The sequence below is a fragment of the Schistocerca gregaria genome, chromosome 9 (assembly GCF_023897955.1).
Source record: "Schistocerca gregaria isolate iqSchGreg1 chromosome 9, iqSchGreg1.2, whole genome shotgun sequence".
In the NCBI taxonomy this organism is placed as follows: Eukaryota; Metazoa; Arthropoda; class Insecta; order Orthoptera; family Acrididae; genus Schistocerca; species Schistocerca gregaria.
In genome coordinates, this window is record NC_064928.1 from 34,077,121 (window position 1) to 34,091,235 (window position 14,115).

A 14,115-nucleotide genomic window follows, 5' to 3' on the forward strand; every position below is an offset into this window, starting at 1 on the left:
TGTTTTAAATGTTCTGTAAATGTGGAATGGTTTGTTTTGTACTTCCAACACCTGTTATGTTCTTTGTACCATGTTTTAAAATTCCTGCATCTCAGCTTTTACAGTCATGTTTATTCAGGGTGATTCACAAAGATATGCATATATTTTAATGTGTTATTGTACAACTAAAACAAAAGAAAAAAGCCCATATAAACGCAGGTCCGCAAATGTTTAGTTATGGAGTTATGGCTAAAACAAGATTTTGCCTGAAATTTAGCAACTTCACTAATATTAAGCCATTGCAAAACTGAATAAGGTTAAAGTATAATACATTTTTCATTTATTTTGTTGTTATTTGTCTGTTGAATCTAATAAAACATGTCCCAGACTCCAACATGGTGCTGTAGTTTCCCAGAACACCCAGAGAACCAAAGATTATTATACAAGTATTTTTTGTTTACTTTCCATTAAGAATGTAGAAACATTTATGTTATTGTTGACGACCGTAACTGAATTGTTTCAGTTGTTTCCTAACCTTGAGACTAGTTAGTTTCCTGTATTGTTTAGTGAAAGAATACAACAATAACGGTGTATTTAAGTGAAACCACATAGTAACTGTTGTAGCTTGTAGATTATTTGTGAAATAGGGATGCCTTTCAAATTTATGACAGGAATACTCCAACATGGTATTCATTTACGGCAAATGTGATGGTAATGTTACAGCTGCAATTAACAAATATTCAGTATGTCAACCAACTCAGAGGATTCCGAATGCGTGAATCATTAGTGGAGTATTTCAAATGTTACAAGAGACAGGTTCTCTACCTAGTGTTCATAATCAGTATGAGCATTCAGTATGTGAAGACAATGAGGAGGATATTATGGGCACTGTTTAACATACCAGTACACAACGTATCTCTCAGTGATAAGGCATTTCACAAACTAAGATATGGCATAAACTAAAGTACAATAATCTGTATTCTCACCATACTGATGAGGCACAGTTTACTTGAAATGGTATAAATAATTTACATAACGAGCATGTATGGTCTGATGCAAACTTACTTGCAACAGTGTAACATAATTTCCAAGAGCGATTTAGCGTAAATGTGTGGTGTAGTATGATCAACAGATACTTTATTGGACCATTCATTTTCCCAGGATGTCTAACTGGCAAGATGTACTTACAGTTCCTTGAAGTTAGAAATGCCCCACTTGCTCGAAAATGTTCCACTTGCTATGTGATTGCAAATGTATTTTCAACATGACGGCACTCCTTCACATTTCATCAATGCTGTTACTACACATTTAAATGAACATTTCCCCCAGAAATGTATTGGTCGTGGTGCTACACGTCTGTGGCCACCCAGATCGCTCAATTTAACACCAATGGATTTTTGTGTATGGGAATGGAAGAAAGACATTTTATGAGGTCAAAGTTAATACAAGTGAGACGTTACTTGAACGCATTATGAATGCAATAGATGAAATTAAGAACAACCCTGTGAAACTGATACGAGCAACAAAATCTGTTCATGAAAATTTATTGTGAATGTACTGTGAATTTGTATGTTCACTGTACAATTTCCTTAACGTTGAGCTTTGATTTTCTGGTTCAACATGAATTCTTGTGTGCTATGGTATTGATGAAGAGTAGATTATCTGATACAAAAATAAGCAAATAGGAAATATCATTCTGGTTGAATGTAGACTGGTGTTACTAGTGGATTGGCAGGTACAATATTACAGTTAATGTTATTACCATCTTTTTCCAAAATTAAATTCTCAACAACTTCTGTTGAAAACTTTCTGCAATTGTTTGGAATTTAAAAAACAAATTGGGCAAAGTAGTTAATAAATTAAATATTTTATGAAATCACGTCTTTGCTTCTCTGGATGTTCTGGGAAACTACTGCAGATACACGTCTGGGACGTGTTTTATTAGATTAACCAGGTCAATAACAACAAAATAAATGAAAATTGTGCTTTACTTTAACCTTGTACAGTTTTGCGATGGCTTCATAATAGCGAACTTGCTAAATTTCATGCAAAATCTTTTATTATCCATAACTAAACATTTGTGGACCTATGTTTATATGGACTTCTTTCTTTAGTTATACTTGTAGAATTACATATTAAAATATTTGCATACATCTTTGAGAATCGCCCTCTATATTCCTGATGATTGGAATTTATTCCTCTTGGTAGTTGGTTGGTTTGGATATGATTGGAGGGTTTGCCCGATCTTACATGCTATCTGGAGGCCTTGACTCTTTAGGTGGTTTGCAACTCAGTGTATTGATTTCTGTTTGTAAGTCATTGTGTACCATCTGGTTCTTTTCTATGTAATGTTGTCATTATGTGTGTTTGTTGATTGTGTTTGTAAGTTTGTAGGTTGTGAGTTATCTTGTATTCTAGAAGCGTTTTGTTTGTTTTGTATGTGTCTTTTTATTTTTTTGATTGACCCTACTACATGTGTGTCGTACCCATTGTTCTAACTATTTGTATTATTGTGCTCATTTCTTTTTCATAGTTTCTCTTGTCGAGTGGGATCCTGTTTAATCTATGTAACATATGTCTTAGTGCTGCAAGCTTCTGGTTGTGGGGATGATTAGATGTGGTGGATGACATCGGAAGTTCACTGAGGCTTTTTGCAGATGATGCTGTGGTGTATCGAGAGGTTGCAACAATGGAAAATTGTACTGAAATGCAGGAGGATCTGCTGCGAATTGACGCATGGTGCACGCAATGCCAATTGAATCTCAATGTAGACAAGTGTAATGTGCTGCAAATACATAGAAAGATAGGTCCCTTATCATTTAGCTACAAAATAGCAGGTCAGCAACTGGAAGCAGTTAATTCCATAAATTATCTGGGAGTACGCATTAGGAGTGATTTAAAATGGAATGATCATATAAAGTTGATCGTCGGTAAAGCAGATGCCAGACTGAGATTCATTGGAAGAATCCTAAGGAAATGCAATCCGACAACAAAGGAAGTAGGTTACAGTACGCTTGTTCGCCCACTGCTTGAATACTGCTCAGCAGTGTGGGATCCGCACCAGATAGGGTTGATAGAAGAGATAGAGAAGATCCAACGGGGAGCAGCGCGCTTTGTTACAGGATCATTTAGTAATCACAAAAGCATTACGGAGATGATAGATAAACTCCAGTGGAAGACTCTGCAGGAGAGACGCTCAGTAGCTCAGTACGGGCTTTTGTTAAACTTCCTAGAACATACCTTCACCGAAGAGTCAAGCAGTATATTGCTCCCTCCTACGTATATCTCGCGAAGTGACCATGAGGATAAAATCAGAGAGATTAGAGCCCACACAGAAGCATACCGACAATCCTTATTTCCACGTACAATACGAGACTGGAATAGAAGGGAGAACCGATAGAGGTACACAGGGTACCCTCCGCCACATACCGTCAGGTGGCTTGTAGAGTATGGCTGTAGATGTAGATGTAGATGTAGATGTAGATGTAGATGCATTACTGTCTTTGAGGCTGTTGGTTTTCTAAACATGTATGTTTGCCATTTACTTTTCTTATTGTTATGTCAAGAGTTTTTTTTTTTTCTTTTTCAAATGTGAATTTTATATTCTGATGTGCTTCGTTGATTTCTGAGTATGGTTCATCTACCAGACAAATAATGTCATCCACTAGTCTGTACCAATATATGATTTTGAAACTTTCATTAGTGGTTATCTTTTCAAATATCAGATTTTCTAAATGACATGAAAATGTTTGCTAATGTTCCTGATATTGGGCATCCTATGAGCAGTCCATCCCTTTGTAGATAATATTCATTCGAACTGAAAGTAGTTTTTTTCAGTTGTAAATGTGAGCATATTTGTTATTTCTTTTTTTGCTTCTGTTGTGATGTTGCTGTAGGATGTGAGATTTCGTTCTAGGATTTCTATTGTTTCTGTGGTAGGGATGGAGGTATACAAATTTTTTGTCGAATGAAATCAGTGATTCTGTGTGTGCTATCTGTACATTCTGGGCGTGTTCTATTAGGTTTTCTGTGTTTATCACTGTTCTGTTGTTTTCTGTTTTATAGTGTTTTGTAATTAACTTTTGCAGATGTTTGACTATGTGGTATGTTGGGGCTTTCTTGGCTTGGTGTACCATCTTTGTGTAACTTTTGTTGGCTGCAGTGTGTTGGTGCTTGTGGGTTTTTCTATGCTATGTAGTGTTTCTGATTGTCTGTGAGTGTGTGTTCAATGTTCGTTTCAGGTTTGCCTGGAATCATGTAGATGGATCTGACTTCAGTTTCTATATGGTGTTGGTATTTAAGTGTTCCTTGGTTTTTGTGGTGCATTGCTCTTTGCCCATGGGTACTGTTACATTTCCCTTGTCTGCTCTTGCTATTAGTATGTTGTTGTTTATGAAGTTTAGTTTTAACCTTTTCATGGTAGCTGTTTCTGTTTCATTGTTCTTACTGTATGTTTGCTGTGTTTATTTTATTATGCCTTTTATTTCTTTTTTACTAGTTCTCTTGTCACTCCTATGTTTATTTCGCAATTATTTTGTTGTTCTTCACATGCAAGGATGTGTTCGGCTTCTACTTTGAGATTTTCTATTATTGGTTGTTTACTTTTCTGTTGGTACAGTGTTTCAACCCTTTTTACAAGATCATTTTTTTCTTTTTTGTGTAGTTCTGTCTCTGATAGATTAACTAAACATGAGTAGTATGTGTATTGGTGCTCTTGTGATTTCACATTTAAAATGTAAATATATTTTTTTTTGTCTTTTTTATTGGTAGTTTCATTATTTTCTGTTTATGCTTGTTTTGTAAATGTTTCACTGCTGTGTATGTGTTGTGTTCAGTTTTTTTTCTTTTAGTGCGATGAGAACTGTGGGATTTCCTACATTTTGTGACAATTCTAGATGAGTCTCAGAGCATCATGTTTAGGTATGGTACTATTTTTTCGACTATAGCATCTTAATTTCATTTAGCAACCAACATCATTCTGCAATTGTTTTTTACTTCTGTGCCAATGTAGAAATGTTCTTAACATTTACATTAATATAACTTGGAATTAAATCGTTTATTTTGCATGTTTTGTTGAATTTTATGTGTTGTATCATCTTATGAAGTCTCAGATGTATTTTCTTGCACCTTTTGTACATGTTTAAACTATTTAGTTTTACATTTTGGGGCAATGTACCTATAGGTTATAAACAGTTCTGGTGGTTGGTTTTTGCTATGATGCTGAAATATTTTAAATTCTACTTACAGGTTGCATGGATGATTTTCTACATATTACATTTCTATTCCCTCTTTATATATACCAAACGGGAAAGTGCTGGCAGATAGAAAAAAAGAAAAAAAAGAAAAAAAAAATACACACACAGACACAAAATTTCAAGCTTCCGCAACCAACCGTTGCTTCGTCAGGAAAGAGGGAAGGAGAGGAAAAGATGAAAGGATGTGGGTATTAAGGGAGAGGGTAAGGAGTCATTCCAATCCCAGGAGTGGAAAGACTTACCTTAGGGAGAAAAAAGGACAGGTATACACTCGCCCGCGTATGCAGACTGCATTACAACTTTGATATGCAGACTGCATTACAACTTTGATATGCAGACTGCTCTACAACTTTGGTATGCAGACTGCATTACAACTTTGATATGCAGACTGCATTACAACTTTGATATGCAAACTGCATTACAACTTTGATATGCAGACTGCATTACAACTTTGACATTCAAGTTGATACATTCCTGATCGTTGAAATTTATCCCTCTTGGTAGTTGGTTGGCTTAGGTGTGATTGGAGGGTTTGCCCAGTCTTATATGCTATTCAGAAGCCTGTCTCTTAAGGATGTTTGGAACTCCGTGTGATAATTTGTGTGTAAGTGATAGTCTACCATCTGGTTCTTTTCTGTGTTATGTTTTCATTATGTGTGTTTGTTGAGTGTGTTTGTAAGTTTGCAGATTGTGAGTTATCTTGTATTCTGAAAGCGTTGTGTTTGTTTTGTATCCTCATAAAGTTGTCTCTGAAGACACCTTGCAGAAAATAAAGGCAAAATGTGTCTGGCATGAAAACTGGGTTTCATTCAATTGTACTCAAACGGTCCCTAAAGTAAAAATTATCAATATACCGTAATACTCCTCAGTTTTGTGTAAGACAGGAGTACAAAAGTTGAAGATAGTAAACAAAACCACACTCAGAAGGAATCACACATATACCACCTTCTGTGAATGCAGGTCATCCTCCACAGATCCCAGAACAGCTGCCGTCCTGTCCAGAGGAAAGAAGAATCTTTTTTATGCTTTTTCACTATTCTCGCAGTTTTTGAAGAAATATTTCCCAAGTAAATTAGAGATGCCATAGATTTTACATTTCTTTCTTCTTGCCCTTCTTTTGGTTGATTTAACTTATTAATTTTATACCTATTCTTATGGAATTTTTCCTACAAGTGTACCAGTTCATTCTATAGGCTGTCAGTGTGACATACATAGACCTATGTAGTAACGTTTTAAGTACACTTACAGTTTGCAAAGGATGGTGGCAGCAGAATGCTTCAAAGTGTAAATCAATGTGGGTGGTATTATGGTAAACACTATGTCCTAAAAGTGTGAACAGCACATCGGTAATTTAGCAGATTTTGTTAGAAGGACAAAAACTTTGATATAATTGTCGTTTCACATGGAGCGGAAGCCACATCGTGACCAGTGGAGTCAAGTACAATCATAAGGATACATTTTATGCTGTGCTAAATGCACGTAGACTGAGGAATAAAGTGCAGGACAATAGCTTTACCACTACATTAAACTTGGACAGCACTGGCCACCCAGAGGTCCAACTAGCCTTGCTCAGACATAAAACGACATGAGCAAAGAAACAATATAGCTTTGAATGTCATTTAATTTTTAAAGAGAATGAAATAATATTTGGCAAAACTCCAGCACTACTGTGCACTTCTTAGGCGACCAGAGAGAACACATAAAATGCTCTCATTGTCACCTGACACAGTGTTCTAATTACAAACAAGAGTGATGAAAATTCTGAACTTAAATATAGAGGAATTTTTCTGAGCGAGCTTTGTGTGATGCAAAAGCATACTGCAGGGATGTCACTGTACTGTTGAATACTGAAGCCACTGAAGGTATTAATTACAGTCAGTCATCTGGCACCAAGTACAGACTACTTGTTAATTACGCATGATTTGTTATCCATTATGAGCAGAATAGACAAACATGTAGTAATTAGGCAGTGAAGAAATAACAAATAAGCTAAGGCAAACAACAACTTTGAAACAATAGATGACGATTGGTGGGCGACAATGAGCTGTTTAGTACTCGAGGCCAATTTTTTGTGTGCCACCCTGTATCACTGAAATAATATTGTAGAAAGTATCTTATTCTCTTTACAAAATGTGACAATAGACCATGGAGTGCGGGCTTCATTTGGTTGTAAATCAATCTGCTTTCCATAACAATGAACATGGTCTTTTACCTCGGGTCAAAAAAAGATAGAAAATGGCCACTCATGTGTGCCTCGCCGATTTCCTTTGCATGTCTAATAACAAAAAAATCTTGCATTTTTACAAGTGTTTCTTCTGATGTTTATCAAAATAGTGAAGTAAGCTGATATGCCATTTTCTTACCTGAAAAAATGTATGTATTATATTCCACATAATTTTTATGTAATAAACGCAATTATAAAATGCATTTTAATTGCTGGTCATGGTTGCTGAATAGAATACGAAAAGAACCAGAAGTTCAGAGTTCAAAAAAAGGTTTGAAACACATCTAGAATGGCGTGCGCAGCAAACAAAACGAACAAGAACTCGATACTGAACTATGAGCAGTCGACAGTGGAACTGCGATGAACGCAAAGGAAGAGTCCGTCCGATCGAGAAAGAGACAGAGACGTGTACGGAAATGGGACCGAGGCTGGAACAATACCGACCTACATGCCATTGCAGGAACGAGACCAACTGTCTCCCATTCCCGGGAACTACAAAAAGAAAGCCACAGCCGAGACTGAGACAGACTGGAATGGGACCGAGGCTGGAATGAGACTGGCAGACATGCTGTTGCGGGAATGAGACCAACCATTTCCTGTTCCCAGGAAATTATTATCAAGCATAGTGATAAATGTCAGCTACTCATGGAGGAATGAGAGCAATCACATTGCCAAACGTGCATAAAAATGGAAACCGGATGATAATGAGTTAGGTCATTGATAGCGAAGTGTTAATTAATGTTCACCACACCAACTGGGAAAATTCACAGGATTCTATTTTATCTCGGGGGGGGGGGGGGGGGGGGGGAGGAAAAAAAAGAAAAAAAAAAGTTCACTTGGCATAGTTTCTAGGAGCAGTTTTCTCATTTTGGCTGTAGCAGTTGAAGTGGCAATGCAAGCATATAACACTCACCATCATAAATTCATTACAAACTTCTTAACTGCTGGACTGTTTATTATGCTTCCCTAGCATCCCTCGTCTGAGGTCTATTATGCAGCACAAGACATTGTTGTTGTGGTCTTCAGTCCTGAGACTGGTTTGATGCAGCTCTCCATGCTACCCTATCCTGTTCAAGTTCCTTCATCTCCCAGTACCTACTGCAACCTACATCCTTCTGAATCTGCTTAGTGTATTCATCTCTTGGTCTCCCTCTACGATTTTTACCCTCCACACTGCCCTCCAATGCTAAATTGGTGATCCCTTGATGTCTCAGAACATGTCCTACCAACCGATCCCTACTTCTAGTCAAGTTGTGCCACAAGCTCCTCTTCTCCCCTATTCTATTCAATACCTCCCCATTAGTTATGTGATATACACATATAATCTTCAGCATTCTTCTGTAGCACCACATTTCGAAAGCTTCTATTCTCTTCCTGTCCAAACTATTTATCATCCATGTTTCACTTCCATACATGGCTACACTCCATACAAATACTTTCAGAAATGACTTCCTGACGCTTAAATCGATACTCTATGTTAACAAATTTCTCTTCTTCAGAAACGCTTTCCTTGCCATTGCCAGGCATATTATATCTTCTCTACTTCGAACATCATCAGTTATTTTGATCCCCAAATAGCAAAACTCATTTACTACTTTAAGTGTCTCATTTCCTAATCTAAACCTCTCAGCATCGCCTGACTTAATTCGACTACATTGTTGATGTTCATCTTATATCGACGTTTCAAGACAATGTCTGTTCTGTTCAACTGCTCTTCCAAGTCCCTTGCTGTCTCTGACAGAATTACAATGTCATCGGTGAACCTCAAAGTTTTTATTTCTTCTCCATGGATTTTAATACCTACTCCGAATTTTTCTTTTGTTTCCTTTACTGCTGGCTCAACATACAGATTGAATAACATTGGGTTGAGGCTACTACCCTGTCTCACTCCCTTCCCAACCACTGCTTCCCTTTCATGTCCCTCAACTCTTATAACTGCCATCTGGTTTCTGTACAAATTGTAAATAGCTTTTCGCTCCATGTATTTTACCCCTGCCACCTTTAGAATTTGAAAGAGAATATTGCTGTGAACATTGTCAAAAGCTTTCTCTAAGTCTACAAATGCTAGAAACGTAGGTTTGGCTTTCCTTAATCTTTCTTCTAAGATAAGTCATACGTTCAGTATGGCCTAACATGTTCCAACATTTCTACGTAATCCAAACAGATCTTCCCCGAGGTCGGCTTCTACCAGTTTTTCCATTCGTCTGTAAAGAATTCGTGTTAGTATTTTGCAACTGTGGTTTATTAAACTGATAGTTCGGTAATTTTCACATCTGTCAACACCTGCTTTCTTTGGGATTGGAATTATTATATTTTTCTTGAAGTCTGGGGTACTTCGCCTGTCTCATACATCTTCCTCACCAGATGGTAGAGTTTTGTCAGGACTGGCTCTCCAAAGGCCATCAGTAGTTCTAATGGAATGTTGCCTACTCCCGGGGCCTTGTTTCGACTCAGGTCTTTCAGTGCTCTGTCAAACTCTTAACGCAGTATCGTATCTCCCATTTCATCTTCATCTACATTCTCTTCCATTTCTATAATATTGTCGTCAAGTACATTGCCCTTGTATAGACCCTCTATATACTCCTTCCATCTTTCTGCTTTCCCTTCTTTGGTTAGAACTGGGTTTCCATGTAGGCTCTTGATATTCATACATGTGGTTCTCTTTTCTCCAAAGTTCTCTTTAATTTTCCTGTAGGCAGTTTCTATCTTACCCCTAGTGAGATAAGCCTCTACATCCTTACATTTGTCCCCTAGCCACCCCTACTTCTTTCACCCACTGCTGTCAATTGTTCCCTTATGCTCTCCCTGAAACTCTGTACAACCTCTGCTTCTTTCAGTTTATCCACGTCCCATCTCCTTAAATTCCCACCTTTTTGCAGTTTCTTCAGTTTTAGTCTACAGTTAATAACCAATAGACTGTGGTCAGAGTCCACTTCTGCCCCTGGAAATGTCTTTACAGTATAAAACCTGGTTCCTAAACCTCTGTCTTACCATTATATAATCTATCTGCAACCTGTCAGTATCTCCAAGATTCTTCCATGTATACAACCTTCTTTCATGATTCTTAAACCAAGTGTTAGCTATGATTAAGTTAGGCTCTGCGCAAAATTCTACCAGGCGGCTTCCTCTTTCATTTCTTAGCCCCAATCCATATTCACCTACTATGTTTCCTTCTCTCCCTTTTCCTACACTCGAATTCCAGTCACCCATGATTATTAAATTTTCGTCTCCGTTCACTATCTGAATAATTTCTTTTATCTCATCATACATTTCATGAATTTCTCCATCTGGAGAGCTAGTTGGCATATAAGCTTGTACTACTGTAGTAGGCGTGGGCTTCTGACACAAAAAAATAAATAAATCTGTGCTTGTAACAGTCAATGAAATGGAATATCTTGTGTTCGTCTTGTTCCAAATTTGTATCTTTCCCTTCTTCTTTATGGTTGTCTTCATTTACCAAGTAACAGAGACTTACTAAAAATGTATTTTGGTGTGGGATTGTGTGATACAAACATATAACAGCAATTGTACATCTGCACCTGTACGGTGCGTGGCAGAGGGCACGTCCCATTGTAAAAGTTATTATGATTTCTTCCTGTTCCACTCACATAAGAATTGTGCAAAGTCCAGTTCTTGGACAAATTTATTCTGTCATTGCTTATTGGAACACCATTTCTTATGTTGTGAAACATGTCAGTGGTTTCGATAAGTGGCAATGAGAAACTGCATTGACAGAATACAGACTTCTAACTGCATTTAAAGATAAAATTACAAAATTGAAGATGCTCATCATAAGTGATACATTTTATGTGTCACATATTTAAATACTATGTCTCTCAAAAGTCCAAATGTTTCCTTATAATGGCTACTACAAAAGAGTTACCTTAAAGACTAAGCAGTAACAAAATTTAACATTTCTTCTTATTTGATACATACATTGCCATGCGTTTTACTTACTTCTGCTTCCTGTATTGCTCTCCTTTCTTCTTCCTCCCTCCGTCTTCGGAGATTATTATTGTACTGATGAGCTTCATTGAATGCATTCAGGAAGGCATCAAAGATACCAAAGAACTCGTCTGGCTGTACTGACACAGCATTATCTTCTCCAAATAGCCGGACAGCCCGGTCAAACTGTGAACCAACAAGATGAAACTCAAGCAATCGTTATGTCTCCCTCCCCCCCCAGACATTATTGTACTGATGAGTCATCCATGAAGGAAATTATGGGAAATAATTGATGCACTCACATATTTTTGTATACTGGTGGGAGGAAGAGCCATGAAAAACATACAAAAAAATTGTTTGTGTGTGTGTGGGGGAGGGGGGGGAGGGGGGGGGGGGGAGAATGTCCCAGTGCAACATAAAATTCCCTACAAAAATGTTATATTCGTTTTTTTCCTAGGACTAATAGTTTTGATGATGCAGGGGATGGAGGAAATTGCAAATTATAAAGAAATAGTGTTTTAATGTTATAAAATTAATGTTTATTGTTAAATGAAGTCAGACATAGTATGCACATTTAATATTTGTTCTTAACTAAGTGCACTTCGGGCCATATTTAGGCAGGTGCAACACGTGCAGCTTCACAGGGCAACAAAATGTTGCAATTTAAAAAAGTTTTTAAGTATTATTTTAATGTTCATTGCATCAGGATTGAGGCATTCAATGATTTATTTGCAATATGGTGACAAATTTTTGTAGCCATCATAAACTCAGATTTTACTACTAGTCCATCTGTATAATGTCTTACATGTATGAGCATATTAAGGCTGTCAAACAACCTGCATGGGCACCTGCCATGGTGCCCTTGCTGCATGCTACAGCATCGTCCTGGTCAGACAGGAGGCAGGCACCTGTGCTAGATGACCCTAGTCTGTGGCATGCAGCTGGCACGTTGTGATTTTCTATAAAGTTCGTAGCGGACAAGTGTGTGCAAGATATTGGCAGAAACAGCAAGACTGATTGAGTTGGTGCACACAAATGTACTTTTGCACAATATACGACACTGTGATTATAAAATTGTGATGGAAAAGGAGGCAACAAGAAAGAAAACTGATGTGAGTGTATATAAAACAGGTTGCTTTTTTTCCCCTTGTTTATAAATAAGTGATCTAGCACCAGTTGGATATTGGAGTGAACAATATGGTTTAGTTGAAATAACAATGTGCTTGTACAAACTAGTGGTGCCATTGTAGCACAATTTAAGCTACAAGTTTGCCGCTTTGACAACAGCTTCTGCAGTATCGATTCTAAGTCTATAGGTCTTAAAAAGACTGCTCACTCTTGTACAGGTATACTGAAGGTGTCCACCACACAGTGACCCCTACATATTGTTTACTGAAAACTGCTTTTGAAGCATCTTCCAGAGCTGCTGATTTGGGGAAAGGGGTCATCAGATAGCTAAATTAAACCCTTCATCAATTGTCAGAATGTGAGGGATGGGCACGTTTGTGCCCGGCAATGGTTTTGGAAGCGAATGCCTTTTCCTCGTAAGAATTTATGGAAAAATGCATGAGTTTTGAAAACTTGTGCTATCACAGTGTCTGTCATAGCTGCCCACATCGATAACCACAGAGTTGTCATTGTGATCAATAACTCTGAGCAGGACAACTGAAAGTAGTTTTTGTAACAAAAATATTGTAAGCTACTTTTTTTCTTTTTTTAGAACTTTTCATTCTAATATGCCAGTGCTGTTAGGAAATTGCCACAGTTCCATCAATCCCGTCTCAGTTTTCTTCCAGATTTATTCTACTGATTCAGATAAATACAGTGGTTGTAAAACGTTGTAGACTTCTTGACACGTATTTGACTAAGCTAGAGACAGTTGACCTTCCAATGTGGAATTAAAAAGCGGTGATGTGGTATGAATCAGCAGTGACCAAATATGTGCAACAAAATGCCTCCTATGAAATAAAAGAATTTGCATAAGGCTTGACAAAGATGAGACTGTTCAAGTAAAATGGAAGAATCTATGAGAGACTTGCAGCGAATACCTAAAATGCATAAACGGAGTGAAAGATTCATCCAAGAAGTGACAGAAATTGCCAAGGGCAGGTCATTTGTAGTTTCTACCTGACACAATGTCACCACATCGTACATCATAAAATGTTGTAGAGTCAGAGGAAATATTTCCTGATGATGGGGATCTAGAGTAAGAATCATATTGATTCCATAATGTCAGTTAGTCTGGCAAAAAAGCCAAAACGAAAATAAATAAATGAAGTCACAAATTATCAGTATGCCAGAGACAGTAACAGGAGAGAAGTGTGACATTCCCCACTCGAAGTCATTTAAAAATGCATCTGACATAGTCTTTTTAAGAGATTGACACATTCAGAATGAGCACTATCCGACAACTGGATCGCTATGACCTGACTGCACAATGTTTGACCACAACCGGCCTCAATGGGCAACAGAGTATTCTGAGCACACACGCAGCCTGCTCTCTGTGTGACACTGCCTTACTGTCCACATAATCGTGTGGGTAGTGTGTTTTACAGTTCTGCATCCATTTCAAACAGTTATCAACTTAAAATTAAGGTATATAATTCGATTACTAACGTGTTGCAGTGAAGTTGGTTGTGTTGTATTTGATACAACCAAAGTACAGTGGACTCTCGACTATATGACTCATGACCATCTGGCATTAGGCTATAT

At 37.5% G+C, this 14,115-nt stretch overlaps 1 protein-coding gene across 1 annotated transcript in view; it reads right to left on the reverse strand.

Moving 5' to 3' along the window:
• The window catches only part of LOC126292083 (disheveled-associated activator of morphogenesis 1-like), a 113,586-nt gene that overhangs the window by 20,597 nt on the left and 78,874 nt on the right, over positions 1-14,115 (reverse strand). Inside the window, exon 13 of the mRNA XM_049985892.1 lies at positions 11,416-11,589. Within this exon, the coding sequence (XP_049841849.1) occupies positions 11,416-11,589 (174 nt within the window). The remainder of the gene's footprint in view (positions 1-11,415; positions 11,590-14,115) is intronic.